At 50.4% G+C, this 23401-nt stretch overlaps 1 protein-coding gene across 2 annotated transcripts in view; it reads right to left on the reverse strand.

Moving 5' to 3' along the window:
* Positions 1 to 23401, reverse strand: part of HUWE1 (HECT, UBA and WWE domain containing E3 ubiquitin protein ligase 1) — a 1800886-nt gene that overhangs the window by 1197286 nt on the left and 580199 nt on the right. For both annotated transcript variants that reach the window (XM_086940169.1, XM_086940170.1), the window contains one exon: positions 3251 to 3485. In XM_086940169.1, coding sequence (XP_086796295.1) covers positions 3251 to 3485 — 235 coding nt within the window. The remainder of the gene's footprint in view (positions 1 to 3250; positions 3486 to 23401) is intronic.

Here is a 23401-nt window from a genome sequence, read left to right on the forward strand (position 1 = left end):
ATCCATCAGTCTCCCCTCTAGCTGGGTGCCATATGCCGGTGGTGTGGGCACAGGTGCATGAGCCCTGTGCCCCTACAGTACCCAGGGCCATTCATGGGCACTGTAAGTGCAGTGCTGCCATTAAGAGTATAAGGTGCTGGGAGATTGTCATTACGAACTCCACAGCACCATGATGGCTTCACTGAAGACTAAGAAGTTTGATATCAAACATCGCAGCACATTAAACCTGCACTGATGCCAGTGTGGGATTGAATGTAAAATGCACGACAGGGGGCATCTTAGAGATGCCCCCTGAAACCTAACCAACTCCCAGTGTCCTGGCAGCGTGGCTACCAAGGCTGCCACCACCAGACTTGTTTCTGGACTCCTGGTTTGAGAGCCTGCCGCTCTCGGGGGCCTGATAATGCACATCCTGGGACGAGGTGCCAAGCCTCCTAACCCAGGATGGGCAGGGGAAGCTTCAAAGGCATGTCGCTTTGGTGAGCTTCTCCAGGCCACTTGCTGTACTCAGCAACTGGCCCCCACTGGTTCTGACCCCCACTCTGGCAGGAAGAACGGCGGGAAACCCTAAGTGAGGAAAGGGGGTGTGCCAACCTATGCCAACTCCACCCCTCAGGTGGGAGAGGCGAGGTTAAGCACAACTCCGGGCTCCGGCCATCTTGAGGATGGGAAGCCCTGCATAATCAGAGATAGGCTCCTGCACCCCTCACACAGGAGAGGACCAGGCTAGGGGGGTATCCACCCCAGGACAGGGACCCCGTGGTCCCTGCCCTTGCCCTACTTGTAACGCCCCTTAATTTAGTTTTAAGGGGCACCCTGAACCTCTCTTCCTCAGATCCTGATTGCAACAAGAAGAACAACAAACAAGAAGACTTGCTGTGCAGCTGCTAACAAAAGGACAATGCCCACTGACTTGGCCTAGAAACCTACAGGCCTGTCGATCCCTGAACCTGCGAAACTCTGGCGTCTCCTGCGAACAGCAACCTCGAAAACCCCGGAGGACCTGCCTGCCTTGAACCTTCCAAAAGACTGGGACTCCCACGAGCAGTGGTTCTGCTCCAACAGCAAAACCCCTGGTGCCGGCAAAGAACCACAGATCCAGCCCACTTTGCACCCACCGAGCCCGGCCCATGCCAGAGTGATCCAAGACCACAAGGACGTCCCCCGGCGACTCTGACCCAAAGTCCAGTGCCCAAAGACCCTCCTTGACAAACCAGACGACGCCTGCAGCTTCAGAACCAGGGACCTCTCCAACCGCGACCAGCTGAGGCCAAGATATCCCGACACCAAAAGACACCCCTGCACCCTACAGCTACCTGTGCCGTCCTTTGGGGTACCTACCTATTCTCCAAGGTCCCAACTTACCTCGCAAAGTGGCGGTCCCACCTGAAGAATCTCCGTCCCAGAGTCTGCAGCCTTAGTTCACCTTTTTAACTTTCCCATTGGATAACACTGAGCTCCCGATGGCTGAAAAACCTCCATTGGATTGCATTGGTCCTACTCTCTCTGCACCCAGCTGCCCCTGTGACGCTCAGGGTGTACTACTGTACCTTTCCGACCCTGGGGGACCCCTGAATCTATGCCCGGAACCTTAACTTCAGTCGAGTACTTACCTGAAAGCTGATAACTCAATTTCCTTCCATAGGATAACATTGACTGGTTTGTCTCGAAAATTCTTTAAAGTGTGAAGTTTTGAAACTTTAAAATATTCATCTAAAATCAACTGAATACCGAATTCCGAAGTACTCACCTCGGATCAGGGGAGAAGCCAGTACTGTACCTGTTAGCCCTGTAGTGAACCACAAAAATAATTATGGTACTTACCAGTAACCTGAATTTTCTTCCATAGGAAACCATTGACTGTTTATCTGTGAAATTTCTTCTAAGTGTCTATTTTTACAAACTACAAATATTCTTTAAAAATCGGGCCAACTACTAAAACGTAATTACTTATTTGTCTTAGGTAGAGATCGCAGTGCTGGACTTAGGAGCCCAGCACTGGATTACAAAAGTAACGAGAACGTCTTACCTGTGACCTGAATTTCCTCCCATAGGATAACACTGCTGGGTTTTCACTGAAAGGTTTAAGTGTGATTTTTTAAAATACAGTTTTATTCTTTAAAAATCACTGCAATAACCAAAACACTTTTACTAAACTGTTTTCAGCTTATGTTCCGGGACTGAATTTAAGATCCAGTCCTGTGGTTAGAAAAGTAATCCTGGAGGTAATCAACTGCATTTAAGTAACAAAACCCGTTGAGCTCAATGTTAAATTGTGTTTGAAATTGTGTTGCCTATTGCAACCACTGTAGCTACTGTACTTACAAAGTCTATTGCCTTTTTGCAAAGTAATATCCTAAAGTCACTCCAATTGAGAAAAGTATATTTTGATACCTGTTGCTTCTAAAATAAAGCAACTACTTTGGAGTGTAAGGTTATATCTAACTTTAACCTCTGTTATACCTCTGGAGACTTGCTTAGGTCCAGTACATATAGAGCCACTTTTTTACAGGTAACACTTACCAGGGGCTGACAGGTGGCCAGAGATGCCAATTGAGTTTTAGGGAAGGAACACAGGCCCTGGGTACCTGGTTGGCAGGAGCCCAGGGCACACTCAGTCAAAGCACATCAGCAGTTCACCAAAAAGTGGGGGCATACCATGCAAGATGGCACTTTCTCACAGCCGTAGCGCGTGGGAGAGTAGATTTCTTGGCCTGTTAGGTTTTTGATGCTGTTTCAACGTGCTGGTGTTGTGGTTACGTCACAATCCACTTTAAGGAAACACTTTGCCGATATTGACCCTCGTTACTTTTTGTGCTTCTGACAATAGCCAAACAGCTTTTGGAGGTGAATCCGAAACAAATAGCGCAAAACAAACCTCAGAAAATGGAGACTACGTAGTGGGGCACTGTGACCTTACTTGGCTCCTCATCTGGAGGACAACTTCAAAAGAAAATGATGGAACTTTCTAAAGTGAAGCACCAGATGGCAGGATAACGAACATGTGAACAGAGATACAGGCTATATAACAATTCCACAGATATTACTAGTTTTGCTAAAGTTAGAATTGCAGTCACATTAGGAAAAATAATGTACATTTCTCCTAAGGAATACTTTCTAGAAGTGGGAAGTAGGGACATTAGCTTATGCAAGAAAAGTTTCATAACAGACCAATCTGGAGATGAGCTAGAACTCATTCATTTTGACAGTGAAAACGTTTTTATGAGAAAGTGTATTTATCTATGCATACCTTCTGCGTCACTACTAGAAAGCGCAAGGCACTAAACTGAGGTGAAGCCTGCCCTCCAGGCACCTTCGCTGGCAGGGAATGCGGGGACTCCAAGACAGTCGTCGGGTTCACCATTTTCTCAACCAGCATGAGCCAGGCATCTAGAAACTCCCCAGTTCCATCTGGAAGGTCAGTGTGCTCAAGCCCCTCTGATACAGGCACCTTGCCTCCCATGGACAACGCCCAGTTAAAAGTCCTGGAGTGGAGATAAAAAAGAAAAGTAAGAAAGGGGGTTTCACACTTGCACCTTGCTTAGGACACCACAGTCCTAGGTTTCACAATTGTGCTAAAATAGGTTGCCTTTTCTGGTAGAGACCAACCGGAGATTCCTCACCTTAGTACATTTCCCAGGCATCAGACTTTACAAGGAAAACTTTAAAGCACTAACCCTGTGGGTCCAGACGGCCTAAGTTAGCACCAGATAAACAAGTTACTTGCTTTCAGTAACTCCTTATCTGTTAACTATCTAGCAGCAGATTCCTTAAATTAGAATTTTCCCAAGGCGTCAGATCTGGACATTTTTTTTGCAAGAAGTACCCTTGAGAACCAGTAGGTGAGGCTGCTTGGCTCCGCGTGGCAGCGTCGCGCCAGAAGGGACGTTCGAGAGGTGTATATAGGCGCCACATAGGTGCACTGACAACAGTTACTTTTCGCAACTTTTCACTACAGAAGCACAGAGCCACGAAGTGCACTGACCATTGGTATAGAAAGCTAGTGCCCTCAAAGGCAAAGAAAGCCTGTCCCCAGAAATCCATTTGCAAAGTGGGGAGGATGGGTGGGTTGATAAGGAATCTGGGGCTAATCAGTCTCTACCAGATAAGGTGTTACCCAAGGTAAATAAGGAGAAGTTACTTACCTGTAATCCTAGTTCTATTAGATGGGAATCCTCATCAAAGTCATAAGCACATGAATATTCCCGCCTATGTGCGGCACCCACGAAACACATCACATGTGAAAAACATGTATATACATATACATACACATACATATACATACATACATACATACATTCACATATACATACATATATATATATACACATACACACATACATACATATATACATACACATACATATATATATACATACACACACAATGCAGCCTCCCATAGACGTGCTGAGCAATGTTGCAAGGAATTCTCATGCACATAATGCAAATGCTACTTACCAGTATGCATCTGTTCTTGGCATGTAGGGCTGCTGACATTCATATCTGTGCATAGTCCGCCACCTAGTGTTGGGTCCGGATGATTGCACCTTGTTGTCCTGGAAGAGTCTTCGAAGTATCACGAGATAGGTGGCTCCTCCCCTGGACTACAGTGCGCATGGGCATCGCCTCCATCCCCAGATTGTTTTTAGCCATTGGCAGAGATGGAGTGAAGAAAGTGAGTGATGACCATGCTATGAGCATATGTGTAAATGAATAAATACTGCAGCTGCTACAGGCGCCGGGGAGGAGGGTGGGCGATATGAATGTCAGCAGCCCTACATGCCAAGAACAGATGCATACTGGTAAGTAGCATTTGCAGTTCGAGGCATGTGGGCTGCTGAATTCATATCTGTGCATAGAATACATAGCAGTCCCTCCATTAGCGGCGGCCGCCTGTGCCAGCTGCAGCAGTTTGAAAAAGCGTTTTTAGAACAGCCTGACCAACAGCTGCCTGCTGTTTGGAATGCACGTCTACACAGTAGTGCTTAGTGAAAGTATGTGTGGTAGACCATGTGGCTGCTCTACAGATGTCTTCTAAGGGAATGTTACCTAGGAAGGCCATAGAGGCCCCCAACTTCCTAGTGGAGTGGGCCCTTGGTGGGATAGTGAGAGTGCGCTTAGCTTTAGCATAACAGATCTGAATGCACTTTACTATCCATCTAGCAATCCCCGCTTTGGAGATTGCATTTCCCTTGTGTTGTGTGGCAAAAGCAACAAAGAGTTGTTTGGTTTTGCGGAAATCTTTTGTTCTGTCCACATAGTACATCAAGGCCCTTTTCACATCAAGAGTGTGGAGCATACGCTCCGCCAGCGTCTCTGGGTTTTGGAAAAACACCGGCAATTCAATTGTTTGGTTCATGTGGAACTGTGAGACCACTTTGGGTAAGAATTTAGGGTCAGTGCGGAGCACCACCCTGTTAGCATGTACTTGGAAGAAAGGTTCTTGGATGGTGAGCGCCTGCAGCTCGCTTATCCTCCGTAGCGATGTAATTGCTACTAAGAACGCAACCTTCCAAGTCAAAAACTGGAGTTCACAAGAGTGCAGTGGCTCAAAGGGAGGACCCATCAGCCTTGTAAGAACCACATTGAGGTTCCATTCTGGAGCTGGTGGAGTCCTTGGTGGAATGACCCTTTTGAGTCCTTCCAGAAAAGCCTTGATAGCAGGGACCTTAAAGAGAGACAGGTGCCGCCTATTCTGGAGATATGCTGCCATAGCAGACAGGTGAATGCTGATGGAAGAGTACGCTAGATTACATCGATACAGGTGAAAGAGGTAACATATGATGTTCTGAATGGAAGCATCTAGAGGGTTAATGCTGTGGTCCACACAGTAGATGACAAACCTCTTCCATTTAGCCGCATAACAAGCTCTAGTAGTGGGCTTCCTTGCCTCCCGAATGATGTCCATGCAATCGGGAGGAAGATTGAGGTAGCCAAACTCTAGGACTTCAGGAGCCAGATCGCCAGGTTGAGCTGTTGCGGATCTGGGTGCTGAATGTCGCCATGGCTCTGCGTCAGAAGGCTGGGAGTGAGATGAAGCCTCTGATGCGGTACCACGGAGAGTTCCAGAAACGTGGTGTACCATGGTTGGCGAGCCCACGTTGGAGCAACCAGGATGAGCGTCATCGAGGGTTGCCTGAGCTTGCGTGCCACCAGCGGTATCAGAGGCGCTGGGGGAAAAGCGTACGCAAATCTGCCTGACCAGTTCATCCACATCGCATTGCCCTGTGATTGGGGGTGTGGGAACCTGGCGGCGAAGCTTCGGCATTTTGCGTTCTCCTTTGTGGCGAACAGGTCTATCTCTGGATGACCCCACTTTTGGAAGTACGGTTGGAGTACTGATGGATGTATCTCCCACTCGTGCATCTGATGGCTGTGTCTGCTGAGCAGATCCGCCATTTGATTGTCCTTGCCCGGGAGATGCTCTGCCATGAGGAAGATGTTCCTCTGAATGGCCCACTTCCACATGCTCTGAGCCAGATGAGACAGCTGTGGAGAGTGTGTACCTCCCTGCTTCTGGATGTAGTACATTGCCGTCATGTTGTCCGTCCGGATCAACACGACCTTGTTGCACAGATGTACTTTGAACGCCTTTAAGGCCATGAAGATTGCCATCAGTTCCAACACATTGATGTGCATCTTCCTTTGCTGAAGTGTCCATAGTCCCTGCACAGTGTAGTGAAGTACATGCGCTCCCCATCCCTGGAGAGAGGCGTCCGTCGTCAGGATGATCTGTGGGACAGGCTCTTGGAATGGTCGGCCCTTGCAAAGGTTTTGTGGATTCCACCAATGCAGAGAGTTGTACGCCCGACCGCTCACCAACACTAGGTCTGTCAGTTGCCCATGAGCCTGAGTCCACTGACGTGCAAGGCACTCCTGAAGCGGACGCATATGTAGTCTCGCGTGTGGGACAATGGAGATGCAGGAGGCCATCATGCCTATCAACTGCATGAACACCCTCGCTGGAAGAGAGTGTTGGGGTCTGAATCGTAGGATCAGCGCCTGAATACTGGCGATTCTCACTGAATTCGGCTGCGCAGTGGCTGCCAGAGTGTTGATTGTTGCGCCCAGATACTGTCGCACGTGGGCGGGCTGGAGATGGGACTTTGGGTAGTTCAGAGAGAATCCCAGACCGTGCAGGAGGTGAATGGTGCGCGACACGTGGTCTACGCACTGCTGTTCCGTCTTTGCCTGAATAAGCCAGTCGTCTAGGTATGGAAAGACATGGACGTGCTGGCGACGGAGATGCGCCGCCACAGTCGCTAGGCACTTTGTAAATACTCTCGGTGCCGTGGTGACCCCGAACGGCAGGACTCTGAACTGGTAATGCTGGTCTAAGATCTTGAATCTGAGATACTTTCTGTGGGAAGGATGCAGGGGAATATGAAAATAGGCATCCTTCAGATCCAGCGTTGCTAGGAAGTCCCCCTGTTGAAGCAGGGGAAGCACCTGCTGCAATGTGAGCATATGGAAGTGCTCCGAGTTGATGTACCAGTTCAGGGGCCTGAGGTCCAGGATCGGTCTGAGTGATCCGTCCTTTTTGGGGATCAGAAAATACAGGGAGTAAACCCCGGTTCCCCGTTCCTGCAATGGAACGAGCTCTATTGCCCCTTTTTGCAGCATGACCAGAACTTCTTGCTGCAACAAGGTCAAGTGCTCGTCGGACATAGCACGGCTTCTTGGCGGTATGTCCGGTGGAATGGACGTAAGTTCTAGACAGTACCCGTACTGGATAAGAGACCTCACCCACCTGTCCGTGGTGATGGACCTCCACGCCGGCAGGAACTGCTGGAGTCTCCCCCCGACAGGTGTCGTGTGATCGGGGGGAAGTGACAAGACGTCACTGCTTGTTGGTGGTGGTGGACCTGGATGCATTGTTTCCACGTCCCCTGCCTTTGATATTGTTGCCTCTGTAGCCACCCCTGCCCTTGTTGTTGTTATACGAGGACTGGGTGTTACCCTTGTAGTATTGTGTGGATTGGGATGCCTGTCCCCTCGAGGTGCCTCTTGAATTGGAGCGGCGAAAGGAACCACCCCGAAACTGCTGACTTTGTAAAGCCCCCATAGATTTGGCAGTTTCAGTATCTTTTTTCATCTTTTCTAGGGAGGCATCCACCTCAGGGCCGAACAGATGGTCAGGATTCACAGTTTGACCCAATATTGTGGTTTGTATGTCGGGTTTGAACCCTGAGATTCGGAGCCAGGCATGACGTCTAAGTAACACACTTGTATTGATAGCCCTGGAGGCAGTGTCTGCGACATCTAAGGCACATTTGATGGATGCATTCGTAATGAGTTTACCCTCCTGAATGAGCATCTCCCCCGCCTCCTTATATTGGTCAGGCAAGTGTTGTAGGATGGCCTCTAATGTGTCATAATGGGCCCTATCATAACGTGCAAGCAGGGCTTGAGTGTTAGAGATCCTCCAGATGTTCGCTGCCTGTGCAGCAATGCGTTTGCCTGATGCCTCAAAGATCTTGGACTCTTTGTCCGGGGGAGGAGCGTCACCAGTAGTCTGCGAATTCGCCCTCTTTCGAGCGTTGGAAACCACCAGGGAGTCCAATGGCAAGTGTCCCTTAATATACGTGGGATCCGTGGGCGCCGCTTTATATTTCCTGTCGATGCGAGGATTGACCACCCGCGCCCGGGTGGGCTCCTTGAATACCTCCTGTGCATGCTTCAGCACCCCTTTCAGCATCGGTAGTGTCTTGACTTGTTTTTCGGCTACCGAGAAGGTGTCGACCAAGAAGTCTGCATCCACGGGGTCTGAGTGCAGTTCGACGTCATGGTTCGCTGCAGCTCTCTCTATTAATGCATTGAATGCCGCCGAGTCCTCTGTCGGGGACGTCTTTGCGGCGAAAAGTTGAGTGTCCTGCCCCGACTGCGGGTCGTCTGTGTCGCCTCCTGCTGTCCAGGGCACCTGCTCCTCCTCCGGATCCGAGTACGCAGGATAGTCGTACTCGGCCTCTTCCTCGTCCACATCAGGCACGGGGGAATGGGCCGGCGAGTGTTCCAGGGCTTGTGGAGACAGAGGTTCCATCAGAGCCGAAGAGTCCGCAGAGTACCTTTTGTTCTTGAGTGGAATCCTAAAAGGTTCCAAAGCCGGCTCCGACGTAATCTTTCGTTTGAGGAGCGACAATTTTCCGGTGTTGGCGTCGATGAGCACCTCACGACGTTCCTCCACCGCAAGCGGCTGGAGCCGAAGCTTTGACACCACCAAGGCAGCCTTCGGCGTCAATACTTCCTGAGAGTGTCCGCTCTGCTTAGGCGCGAAGGCCTTCGGCGCCGACTTGGGAGGAAGGGTAAAACGAATGGGCATTTGTTCCTTGGCAGGCTTCGGCGTGGGCCTAGGCACTACAGTGTCCTGGCTGGGAACCACAGTGGACTGTTGGATCCTCTTTAAGGATTCTCCCACCTTCTTTGTAAGGGATGCCGAGGGCTGAACTGTCTCGAGCGACTCTTCGTCTCCGAGAGCCCGGTCGGCGGTAGGCCTCTTCTTCGGTGCCGCCGTCCCATGGTCTGGCGCACCGTCGGCGTGACGCTTCTTCGAAGCCGTCTTCGGGTCCGCGACCCCTTTCGGCGCCGACGCAGCCGCGTCGGATGCCTTCACCTTCGGCGCCGACCCAGAGGGCTTCGGGTCGGCCATCTTGGCGCGGCTTTTCTGTTCGGCCATTTTGGCGTGGCTCTTCAAGTCGGCCATTTTGGGTTTCGTGGAAGTTGACGCCTCCAGAACCTTCTTCACCAACGCCACTTTCGGTTTCGGTTTCGCATCCGAGGGTGCGAGACCAGTTGGCTTCACTTTCGGTTTCTTCTTAGAAATGTCCGTGACCGGGCCCGGAGGCGGGGACGTAGGACTCAAAGTTAGATCTCGGGTAAGGCCCGAAGGCGATCCCTCGACCTGGGCCGTATGATGGGGAGTAACCCCAGAGTCTGGTTGGGGATGCTCTTCCTCCGAGCTATCACCCATCGTGGCACAAGCCAGATCGTCGTCCCCTACCTCGTCGGAGGCTTCGTCGCAGGCCTCCTCATCCGCGTCGTAGGTCTCTTCCTCGGACGCGGGGCCAGGGTCCGACCCTTGTACGTCGTCTTCTCCCTCGACCGATTCCTGGAAGATGTCATCGGGTGGGGGTGCCGAAGCCGACAATTGAGCCTGGAGCCGATTAGCTCGGCAAATCTTTAAAGTCTTCTTACTTCTAAATTTCGAACACGCCATGCAGGTGTCTTCACGGTGATCCGGTGACAAGCATGTATTGCACACGGTGTGCACGTCGAGGTGCGAATATTTAGAATGACACAGCGGACACTTCTTGAATGGAGTCCGCTCCATAGCAAAGGGGGTAGTGTAGGCCCGTCCGCGTCGAAAGCACGTGGAAGGGCAGCAAGAGATAGGAGCTGAGAGACAGTAAGAAACCCGAACGCAACTATACCGACGCCCAGCCTAAAGACCTTTTGGTCTCAAGTAAAAGTAGAACAACTATCGGTTCCGACAGAGGGAACCGAAACACATCCGAACCCAATGGCGGAAAAAAACAATCTGGGGATGGAGGCGATGCCCATGCGCACTGTAGTCCAGGGGAGGAGCCACCTATCTCGTGATACTTCGAAGACTCTTCCAGGACAACAAGGTGCAATCATCCGGACCCAACACTAGGTGGCGGACTATGCACAGATATGAATTCAGCAGCCCACATGCCTCGAACACCTATTCCAATAAAGCAGGGAGAAAGGAAGTCTTTGAAAACTGCTCTAATGTACAGCAGAAAACAATCCTGTGAGGAATGAAAGAAGTTTGCCAGCACACAGGCTGCATTGTAGAAAGCTGAAAAGCTAAGCCACATAAACACTCAGATAAACTGGCACTGTGCCTTTTAGGTAGCCATGACCCCTAGCTTCCCATCATGCCTCAGGGGTGACAGTTAGGTCAGTTCTTTGCGGATATCCGCAGACCCTTTTACAAATAGATGTATTCATATTCACTTGCCCGTGGAGGCGGGAGGGTTGCTTATGACTTTGAAGAGGATATCCCTGGAAGAGAACTAGGATTACAGCTAAGGAGTAGTTTCTTTTCTGTAACTAAAGTTCTGTAGTAGGGGTATCTCTGTTAGTCATAATCTAGTGAATAGTCCCGCCCATGTGCGTGGACCCCGGAGCAATCAAATAATCTCTGAAAGTGTCGAAAGAATGCAGAACTGTCAGACACTGAAGAGAGAATTTAAAGACATATAATGCAGCCTATAAACAGGCTACACTGTCCAGTACTTCAACTAGAAATTCCACCAAAAATCCACAAAACAGCAAAGCCTGTCCAGATTTCCCTTGCCTTCAGAAAAAAAACCTCTGGAATGATAGAGAGGAAGACATGGACAGACAAGCCCCATAGGCGGCCATTATGTGGCTCAGAACAGGATACTGTGCCTTTAAGAGAACTTTCCAGAACTTCACAGTATCCCAGAATGCCCTGCAGGTCCCTCTTACTTTCAGTTCTTTTTGAAGGCGCAACACACCAGACCTGTAGCATTCCTTACATGAATCTCTCTCCACCGGGGAGGAGGGCGGGCGCTTATGACTATAACAGAGATACCACTACTACAGAACTGGAGTTACAGAAAAGAAACTACTCCTTCTGTAGTAGGGGATCTCTGTGTATAGTCATAATCTAGTGAATAGAATGGCAAGCCCATCCCCACACCAAATCGGCGGTGGAGAATAGAAATCAACACCACTATCGTGCGAACAAATTCCGCAGCGAAGCCTGTCCAACCTGAGCATCCGCCCTGGCATCAGTGTCCAGAGAGTAATGCTTAGCAAAGGTATGAACCGACTTCCAAGTGGCGTCCTTGCAGATTTCTGCAATCGGCACATTACGGAGCAAGGCTGTCGTGGCAGCTTTGCCCCCTGGTGGAATGAGCCTTAGGATTACCTCCTACGGTCTTATTAGCTTTCTGGTAACACAGTTGTATGCAGGACACAATCCACCTAGAGATGGACTGCTTAGAGGTCGCAAGACCCGTCCTGACCGATCCATAATTGATAAACAATTGGTCTGACCTACGAATACCTTTGGTCTTATCCACATAAAATTTCAACACCCTCCTAACATCCAGGGAATGTAAAGACCTCTCCACTGGAGAAGAAGGGTTCTGAAAAAACGTAGGCAAAGTTATAGTCTGGTTGACATGAAAATCAGAAATAACCTTGGGAAGAAATGTAGGGTGAGTACGCATAACAACCTTAGCAGCATGAAATACAGTATAAGGTTCATTACAACACAACACCTGAATTTCACTCACCCTGCGGGCCGATGTAATGGCCACGAGGAACGCCGCCTTCCAGGACAGGTGCTGCAACTAAGCCTTATGAATGGATTCAAAAGGCTCCTTCATCAAACTGGACAGCACCACATTCAAATCCCATGAAGGCGAAGGAAGCCTGACAGGAAGGAACACTTTCTTCAAGCCTTCCAAAAAGTCTTTGATCACAGGGATCTGGAAGAAGGAAGTCTGAAGGGCTTTTCCTGTAGGCAGTCAATGCAGCGAGATGAACCTTAATGGAATGAACATTAAGGCCAGACCGCGCCAAATGCAGAAGGTAAGGAAGGATGACATCTTCCTTGCACGTCGTTGGGTCAAAGTTCCTGGACACACACCAGATACAAAACCTCTTCCACTTGTAAGCATAAGAAGTCCGAGTGGAAGGTCTCTTAGACTCCTTCAGAATGTCCATGCAATCTTCGGGCAGATTCAAATGGCCATATTGCACTCTCTCAGGAGCCATGCCGCCAAACTCAAGGACGAGAGGTTGGGGTGCAACATCTGCCCCCCGAACTTCGTGAAAAGGTCCGGCCTGCACGGCAGCCGTATGTGTGGAAGGAGAGATCGGTGTAGAAGGTCCTTGAACCACCACTGTCTGGGCCAGCCCAGGGCAATCAGGATCATCCGTGCCCTGGACCTGGACAGCTTGATGAGCACCGCCGGAATCAGGGGAATGGGCGGAAAAGCGTAAACAAATCTGTTCGACCAGTTGATCCAGAGTGCATTCCCCAGCGTCCCTTGCTGGTACTACCTGGAGGCGAAGTATCGGCATTTGCTGTTTTCGGTGGTGGCGAACAGATCTACGTCTGGAGTCCCCCACCTTTCGAAGACTTCTCCTAGTACGTCGTCGTTTATGACCCATTCGTGGTTTTCCTGAACCAGTCTGCTCAGTGCGTCCGCCTGAACATTCTGCACACCTGGTAGATGGGTAGCCGTTATCGAAAATCCTCTGGCCAGAAGCCAGCGCCAGATCGTCTGCGCCTCCCGAGACAGGGTGCGCGATCTCGACCACCCCTGCTTGTTGAGGTAATAAATCGTGGTCGTATTGTCCGTCTGTACAAGCAGATAGTTGGTCTGGAAGGACGGATGAAAGGCCTTCAGTGCCAAGTGAACAGCTCTGAGTTCCAGGAAATTGATATGATACGTTGACTCCATCTGAGACCACGTTCCCTGAATCTGTAAGTCTCCCGAATGCGCTCCCCAGCCTTGGAGAGAAGCATCCGTCACAATAGTCTGAGTAGGAATGTCCTTGTGGAAGGGAACCTCTCTGTAGAGATTCTCCGCTGAACACCACCACTTCAGAGACTGAAGAGCAGGAAGAGACAGTCGTATCTTGTCGTCCCAAGATCCTTTCCTCTGGTCCCATTGGTCCTCCAAGCACTCCTGCAGAGGTCTCATGTGTAGTCGTGCATGAGGAGTGAGGAAGATACAAGAGGCCATCGACCCCAGTAGAGAAGACACCATCCTCACTGTTGTAGATGGAGCGGTCATAAGAGCCTGAGCCTTCCGAAGGATCGATCGCCGTCGCTCCTCCGAAGGAGACACGCTTGCTGACAGCGTATTGATGGTGGTTCCCAAGTATTGAATGCACTGGACCGGGATCGGGACAGACTTGGACATGTTGATGTGCAACCCCAACTTGTTCAAGAGAACGCACGTCTTCTGGAAGTCTGCCTGAGCTTCCGAGAAGGAGGCCTTGATCAACCAATCGTCCAGGTACGGGTAGACAAACACCTTGTTCTTCCTGAGGTGTGCCGCTACCATTGCCATGCACTTCGAGAATGTCCTGGGCGCAGATTTCAGGCCGAATGGCAGCACTGTGTATTGATAATGGTTGGTGCCGACTTGAAATCGCAGAAACTTCCTGTGTTTGCACGCGATGGGCACGTGGAAGAACGCATCCTGTAGGTCTATGGCACAAAGCCAGTCCCCCTGTTGCAACTGAGGAAAAATCTGATGCAACAACAGCATGCGAAACTTTTCTCTGCGAATCCACTTGTTTGCCTGCCGCAAGTCCAGAATGGGCCTGAACTCGTTCTTGTCCTTCTTGCGAACCAGGAAGAACCGGAGTACAGACCTCTTCCTCTTTGAGACAGAGGTACGTCTTCTATCGCCCTTTTCTTTAACAGGATATCGGCCTCTGCCTGGAGCTCGCGCAGTTGATACTGCAAGCTGACCGGAGGGATCGCTGGAGGAGGGCTGATGAACCGAAGACTATCCATTGCAAACAATATTCAGTACCCACTTGTCCCGAGTAATTTTTCTCCACTCTGCCAGAAAAAATTGAACGCTTCCCCCCACCGGAGCGGGTAACGGATGAAGGGGTAGTAACCGCTCAGGGTCGAGACCCGGCTGGGCCCTTGTTCGCGGTAGAGGACTGGTGTGCCCCTCTACCCTTCTGACGTTTCTGGAAGGGTCTCCAGAACTGCTGCTGTTGTTGCTGCTGCTGTCGCGAAGACTGCCCCCGTCCTCTTCCTTGTGCGCCGTAGCGCCTCTGGAAAGGCCTGAAGGATTTCTTCTCTTTGGGCTTCTCCAAGCCCACAGCTGTCAGGGTCTCCGCCAGCGCCTTCATGCGGGCCATCTCATCTGCGTGTTTTCCGAATAGGGTCTCCCCGGAAAAGGGCAGATTGGCCACCCGCTGCTGGGCCTCCGGCTTGAGTGACGTGAGCCGTAGCGAGGCATGCCGCCGCTGATTGATTCCATGGCAGTAACCATGTGCGGCCAACAGGGAGGCGTCCGCCTCTGCACTGATCACCGGTTTGATACCAGCATCCCTTCCTTGAGGATCTCCTGGAAGTCCTCCCTCTTGTCTCTCGTAGCAGTTCCACGAACTGTTGTAGGGAGTCCCACAGCGCCCGGTCGTAACGGCCCAGCAGAGCTGTATCGCTGGCAGCCTTCATGGCTGCGGAAGCGGTCCCACACGCTTTCCTACCCGCCGAGTCAATCCATCGACTCTTTATCTGGCGGCACTGTGGATGACGGGGAGGGAGAATGCAATTTCCTGGCCGCCGTCACTATCACTGAATCCGGTACCGGATCCACTCTCAGAAAGGCAGGGTCCGAATCCGGGGCCCTGTACTCTTTAGAAGCCAGGACGGAGCAGCCTTCACCACTGCTGGCGTGAGGAACAGCTCCTCCGCAGGTTCCTTCAATCCAGGTACCAGAGGCAGAAGAGGGCGAGACAAGTGCTTCTTGTGAAACGTCTCGAATATCACGGACGTCGTAGGTGTTGGAGCCGTCACCGTGATACCTAGCTTCGCAGCTCCCCTCAGGAGAACTTCCTGGAATGTGGCAATGTCGTCCACTGGAGAGATCCTGGTCTGAGGAGAGTCCGATAAAGTCGGCAAGTAGGAATGGGTCCTGTAAGAGTCCGTGTGGGACCTAGACCTCCACCTCCTATGGCGACGCCTTGATCTGGTGGAGGATCTATGTCGACTCCTTGATCTTCCTCTCCGTCCGGAGCGTTAACGGAACCTCCTCGGCCGAGGACGATCAACCGGGTCCACCTGAACGGGTGACTTGGGTTTGGACAGAGCCTTCGGTCTAGGTGTACCCGTGGGAGGCGTTGGAAGCTTAGGTAACGAAGTCGACCTCTGTGGAACTGGAGGTGGCTTCTCAGGCAACCCTGACCCAGGTTGCGGTGGAGGCAACGGAGGCGGAGTAGGCCTCTTTGGAGGGGGGCCCCTCGGTAACGGAGGAGGGGGAGTCGCCTTCCCCGACGGGGTATACACCTCGGAATACACCGAGTGAGGCGAACCCCCTTCTCTTCCAGCCTGGGACGTAGGTGAACCTCCCACGGCGTCAAGTCTCCTTCCACCTTTTTTCGGCGTAAAAGAACGGCGACCATACGGCGAGTCGGCCCCTGGACGTCGAGCGCCTTTTCCTCTGCGTCGAACGCCTTCTGCGCCTCGACGGCGACCTTTTGCGCCTAGACGGCGAACCTCGGTGCCTCGACGGCGATCCTCGGCAGCGACCTCCTGGGCCTCGACAGCGACCTCATGGGCCTAGACGGCGACCTCATGGGCCTAGACGGCGACCTGGGCGGCGAGGACCTCAAAGACGACGTCCGCCTCCTCTTCGCCGACGGCGAACAGCGGTATCGCCTCGACGGCGAGCGCCGACGCCGGCGAGGATGACGATGAAACAGTCACCGGGGACTTCGAATGTCTAGTGATATCCCTCGACGCCGGACCTCGTCGTTTCGTCTCAGACGATGGGGAACAGACCGCAGTCATTCCTCTCGACGCCGTAGTGGGCGCAATGGACCCAGGCGGAGAATGGTGGCGCTTGCTGGTCTTCCTGCCCCTGGGGAGCCCCCCAGGGGCCTCAGCATGGGCAGAAGAAGCCCCTTCAGACCCACCTTGTGCCTTCAGTCTTCTTTCTTCGAGACCCTGAAGTCTGATCTTCCTTTCCCTCAGGGTCCTTCCAGAGAAGCCTTGGCAGATAACACTCCTCTGGAACATGGGAAGCTGGAAGGCAGAGGATACACACCTCATGGTGGTCCTACCTGGCCTTTTTTCTGGAGCACTCCGGGCATTTGTCGAATAATGCAGGCATATTCGACAAAAAACAGAGTGAGAAACCAAGAAGAAAAGCCCCACACACACAATAAAGTACTAAAACTGTGAAAATTAGTGAAAAAACACCAAATAAGTCCCCAAAAAGGGAGAGCTCAATGCTCCAGGGTCCTGCTAGCAAGAGCTGGAAAAAAGAACTGAAAGTAAGAGGGACCTGCAGGGCATTCTGGGATACTGTGAAGTTCTGGAAAGTTCTCTTAAAGGCACAGTATCCTGTTCTGAGCCACATAATGGCAGCCAATGGGGCTTGTCTGTCCATGTCTTCCTCTCTATCATTCCAGAGGGGTTTTTGCTGAAGGCAAGGTAAATCTGGACAGGCTTTGCTGTTCTGTGGATTTTTGGTGGAATTTCTAGTTGAAGTACTGGACAGTGTAGCCTGTTTATAGGCTGCATTATATGTCTTTAAATTCTCTCTTCAGTGTCTGTGCAGTTCTGCATTTTTCGACACTTTAAGAGAATATTTTTGATTGCTCCGGGGTCCACGCACATGGCAGGCCTATTCACTAGATTATGACTATACACAGAGATCCCCTACTACAGAAGTAACTTATCCTTTTCTTCCATGGGATCCTCATCAATAGTCCTAAGCCCATGAATAGAATAGCAAGCCCATCCCCTCATCCTGCGGGCAAGTAAACAGAGTACCATCAAGATACATAACAGCCATAAGGCCTACACAGACTCCAATAGGTTAGAATTGAAACCGATTCCTCAAGGAGGCCTGGCCCACTTGGGTATCTGCTCTGGACTCCGAATCCAGACAGTGTGTGGTAAACATATGTACCGACTTCAAAGTTGCAGCTTTGCAAATCTCAGCCATCGGTACATTGTGTAGAAATGCAACCGTAGTAGCCTTGCGCCTAGTAGAATGAGCTTTAGCGGAGGCAAACAGAGGCTTATTTTCTATTTGGTAGGCCAACTTTATGCAAGATACTATCCCTCTTGAAATGGATCTGTTAGACGATGGGAAGCCTGTTCTAACAAAGCCATAGTTTACAAACACCACATCAGCTTTTCTAATGGATTTTGTTGCATCCAAATAGAATTTGATAACCCTCTTGAGGTCTAGCGAATGAAGAGACGTTTCCGCTGGTGTGGTACGATTGAGAAAGAAAGAGGGAAGAGAAATCATCTGATTAACATGGAACTCCAACAACCTTGGGTAGGAAGGTAGGGTGAGTTCGCATAAACACCCTATTATGGTGGAAAACCATATAGGGTTTTTTAGAACAGAGTGCTTGTATTTCACTCACTCTGTGTGCTGATGTAATCGCTACTAGAAATGCTACTTTCCAAGAAAGGAGTTGAAATATAGCCTTATTAATGGGTTCAAATGGAGATCCCATCAATTTAGACAAGACTAGATTCAACTCCCCAGGAGGAGAAGGTAGGACGAACAGGGGGATAAACCTTTTTCAACCCCTGCAGGAAGTCCTGGACCACCTGAATCTGAAAGAAAGAAGGCTGGTTAGGTGATTTACGATATGCTGTGATAGCAGCCAAATGCTCTTTAATGGAAGAATATTTCAAACCAGATTTGGCCAAGTAGAGCAAATACGGCAAGATTACCTCCTCTTGCCCGTTAATTGGACTCCAAATATTACAGATACACCACAGGTAAAACCTTTTCCACTGAAGAGTATGCGTTTCTTGTGGAAGGTCTGACTCCCGTAAAATATCCATGTAGACCTGAGGGAGTTTCAAATGCCCGTACTGCAGGACTTCAGGAGCCATGCTGTCAAGCTGAGCGGCAAAAGGCTGGGTTGCAGAATCTTCCCTCCCATTTTGGTGAGAAGGTCCGGCCTTCACTGAAGTCTCCGATGGGGCGAACCAAGAGTTGCAACAGGTCCAGATACCACCATTGGCGAGGCCAGTCCGGTGCGATGAGTATCATCTTCACTCTGGATCGCAGAAGTTTTGCAACCACCTTCGGAATGAGAGGGAGGGGTGGAAAGGCGAATGCAAACGTCCCTGGCCAATCATAAGAGCATTCCTCCTCGTTAATGGTCGGTAAAACCTGGATGCGAAGGCATGGCATTGTCTGTTTTGATCGTCTGCAAAGAGGTCGATGAAAGGATGACCCCATTGATGAAAGATGTTCATTAAAATCATGATTATTTGTATTTTAATTCTCTATGTATGATTTTTTCGCTGTCACTTTATATTACTTGTTTGCCTATTTGTTGACTGCCTAGGGTTTTTTCACACGGTGAAAGATGTCTCCCACCACTTAGTCGCTGAGCACCCAGTCTTCTTGCTCTTGGAAGTGATGACGGAGGGAGTCTGCTCGCACGTTCTGCTCTCCCAGCAGATGGACTGCCGTGATAGATCGGTTCCTGGCTATCACCCAGTGCCAGATCGCCTGGGATTCGAGAGACAGAGGGTGAGAGCGTGTTCCACCTTGTTTGTTCAAGTAATACATGGAGGTTGTATTGTCCATTTGTACTAGGATCGATTCGGACTGAAATGACGGCTGAAAAGTATTGAGGGCTGAATGAATCGCCCGCAGCTCCAGCATATTGATGCAATAAGTCTGTTCTCTGTTGGTCCATCTGCCCTGAGATTGCAGATAACCCATATGCGCTCACCAGCCCTGAAGTGACACATCCTTGATCAGGGATTGCTCTGGCAGAGGCTGGTGAAAAGGGACTCCCACTAGAAGGTTCCGTGGTTGCAGCTACCAGAGAATGGACTTCTTTGCTGCAGGAGAGAGAATAATCCTGTCATTCCACTGACGAGAGGATTGATCCTATTTGTCTTCAAGATCTTGCTGTAACGGTCTCATCCTCAATCTGGCGTTGGGTATGAGAAAAATGCACGAGGCCATTGTAGGAAGGTACCTCCTGACTATGGTTGCCCCCCAACTTTTTGCCCTGTGTTTTAGCTGGTTTTTGACATAGTCGACCTGGGACCCTGCCAATCAGGACCCCAGGCCTCCTGCTCTCTCTCTAAAATGGATTCCATGTACCTTAGGTACATTTCCAATTGGTACTGGGCCACCTTATCAGACCCTGTAACTCAGGGCATAGGTGTACCCAGGGCCTATCAGGGGCTGAAGCATGTATTATGCCACCCCTGGCTGGCCTCCTAAATTTGACACAACTGGCTGCATGACAGCTGGGGCAAAGTCGTGTAATCACCCTGTGCTGTAGATATAGTATACCTATATCTAACCCTAACAAGCATTTGCAATGCAATAGGTCTCGCATTATTTAAGTTTGAGCTATTAGCATTGTAAATGGCAATTGTTTTTTGCTTTGTGCTATAGTTTTTTTTTTACATAAAAAGCTACATATAAAATATGTTTTATTAAACTTATTTATGCAGTATCTAAATTTTGTTTGCATAAAAGAGTACAATAATATCTTAGTAAAAAAGTCAAATATTTTAATGGAAATTCACCAAATGTTCATTTATGTGTTGGTTTTGAAAATAGCTAAATTAATAGCTTTGTCATTTACAATGCCAATAGTTATAACTTTCGCAAATGTGACACCTATAGCATTTGTAATGCAACATTTGTATTTACGTGACTTAGATGTATTGATATTACAAATAACAATGGCTTTTAATTTTTTTTAATACTTAATAAAAGTGATTGTAATTTATAATGGCAATAGCTTAAACTTTTGTAAATAACTTTTGTGAAGATTATGTTCAGTGTATTTTATTGTAACGAAATCCAAGAACAGAAGTGAAATATTAACATCTTTTTGTGACATTTGTAATAAAGCTTGAAACATTGAGAGAACATATTTGTGCTTTGGTGGTGCTGAGTGATGCTGTGGTGGTGCTGAATGGGGCTGTGGTGATGCCGAGTGGTGCTATGGTGGTGCTGTGGTGGTGCTGAGTGACTGCACGCACTGTCACGCACTGTCACACACTGTCACTCTGCACGCACTGTCACGCACTGTCACGCACTGTCACGCACTGTCACTCTGCACTCACTGTCACTCTGCACTCACTGTCACTCTGCACTCACTGTCACTCTGCACTCACTGTCACTCTGCACTCACTCTGCACTCACTGTCACTCTGCACTCACTGTCACTCTGCACTCACTGTCACTCTGCACTCACTGTCACTCTGCACTCACTGTCACTCTGCACTCACTGTCACTCTGCACTCACTGTCACTCTGCACTCACTGTCACTCTGCACTCACTGTCACTCTGCACTCACTGTCACTCTGCACTCACTGTCACTCTGCACTCACTGTCACTCTGCACTCACTGTCACTCTGCACTCACTGTCACTCTGCACTCACTGTCACTCTGCACTCACTGTCACTCTGCACTCACTGTCACTCTGCACTCACTGTCACTCTGCACTCACTGTCACTCTGCACTCACTGTCACTCTGCACTCACTGTCACTCTGCACTCACTGTCACTCTGCACTCACTGTCACTCTGCACTCACTGTCACTCTGCACTCACTGTCACTCTGCACTCACTGTCACTCTGCACTCACTGTCACTCTGCACTCACTGTCACTCTGCACTCACTGTCACTCTGCACTCACTGTCACTCTGCACTCACTGTCACTCTGCACTCACTGTCACTCTGCACTCACTGTCACTCTGCACTCACTGTCACTCTGCACTCACTGTCACTCTGCACTCACTGTCACTCTGCACTCACTGTCACTCTGCACTCACTGTCACTCTGCACTCACTGTCACTCTGCACTCACTGTCACTCTGCACTCACTGTCACTCTGCACTCACTGTCACTCTGCACTCACTGTCACTCTGCACTCACTGTCACTCTGCACTCACTGTCACTCTGCACTCACTGTCACTCTGCACTCACTGTCACTCTGCACTCACTGTCACTCTGCACTCACTGTCACTCTGCACTCACTGTCACTCTGCACTCACTGTCACTCTGCACTCACTGTCACTCTGCACTCACTGTCACTCTGCACTCACTGTCACTCTGCACTCACTGTCACTCTGCACTCACTGTCACTCTGCACTCACTGTCACTCTGCACTCACTGTCACTCTGCACTCACTGTCACTCTGCACTCACTGTCACTCTGCACTCACTGTCACTCTGCACTCACTGTCACTCTGCACTCACTGTCACTCTGCACTCACTGTCACTCTGCACTCACTGTCACTCTGCACTCACTGTCACTCTGCACTCACTGTCACTCTGCACTCACTGTCACTCTGCACTCACTGTCACTCTGCACTCACTGTCACTCTGCACTCACTGTCACTCTGCACTCACTGTCACTCTGCACTCACTGTCACTCTGCACTCACTGTCACTCTGCACTCACTGTCACTCTGCACTCACTGTCACTCTGCACTCACTGTCACTCTGCACTCACTGTCACTCTGCACTCACTGTCACTCTGCACTCACTGTCACTCTGCACTCACTGTCACTCTGCACTCACTGTCACTCTGCACTCACTGTCACTCTGCACTCACTGTCACTCTGCACTCACTGTCACTCTGCACTCACTGTCACTCTGCACTCACTGTCACTCTGCACTCACTGTCACTCTGCACTCACTGTCACTCTGCACTCACTGTCACTCTGCACTCACTGTCACTCTGCACTCACTGTCACTCTGCACTCACTGTCACTCTGCACTCACTGTCACTCTGCACTCACTGTCACTCTGCACTCACTGTCACTCTGCACTCACTGTCACTCTGCACTCACTGTCACTCTGCACTCACTGTCACTCTGCACTCACTGTCACTCTGCACTCACTGTCACTCTGCACTCACTGTCACTCTGCACTCACTGTCACTCTGCACTCACTGTCACTCTGCACTCACTGTCACTCTGCACTCACTGTCACTCTGCACTCACTGTCACTCTGCACTCACTGTCACTCTGCACTCACTGTCACTCTGCACTCACTGTCACTCTGCACTCACTGTCACTCTGCACTCACTGTCACTCTGCACTCACTGTCACTCTGCACTCACTGTCACTCTGCACTCACTGTCACTCTGCACTCACTGTCACTCTGCACTCACTGTCACTCTGCACTCACTGTCACTCTGCACTCACTGTCACTCTGCACTCACTGTCACTCTGCACTCACTGTCACTCTGCACTCACTGTCACTCTGCACTCACTGTCACTCTGCACCCACTGTCACTCTGCACCCACTGTCACTCTGCACCCACTGTCACTCTGCACCCACTGTCACTCTGCACCCACTGTCACTCTGCACCCACTGTCACTCTGCACCCACTGTCACTCTGCACCCACTGTCACTCTGCACCCACTGTCACTCTGCACCCACTGTCACTCTGCACCCACTGTCACTCTGCACCCACTGTCACTCTGCACCCACTGTCACTCCGCACCCACTGTCACTCCGCACCCACTGTCACTCCGCACCCACTGTCACTCCGCACCCACTGTCACTCCGCACCCACTGTCACTCCGCACTCACTGTCACTCCGCACTCACTGTCACTCCGCACCCACTGTCACTCCGCACCCACTGTCACTCCGCACCCACTGTCACTCCGCACTCACTGTC

This window comes from Lissotriton vulgaris, chromosome 10 (genome assembly GCF_964263255.1).
Source record: "Lissotriton vulgaris chromosome 10, aLisVul1.2, whole genome shotgun sequence".
NCBI lineage: Eukaryota > Metazoa > Chordata > Amphibia > Caudata > Salamandridae > Lissotriton > Lissotriton vulgaris.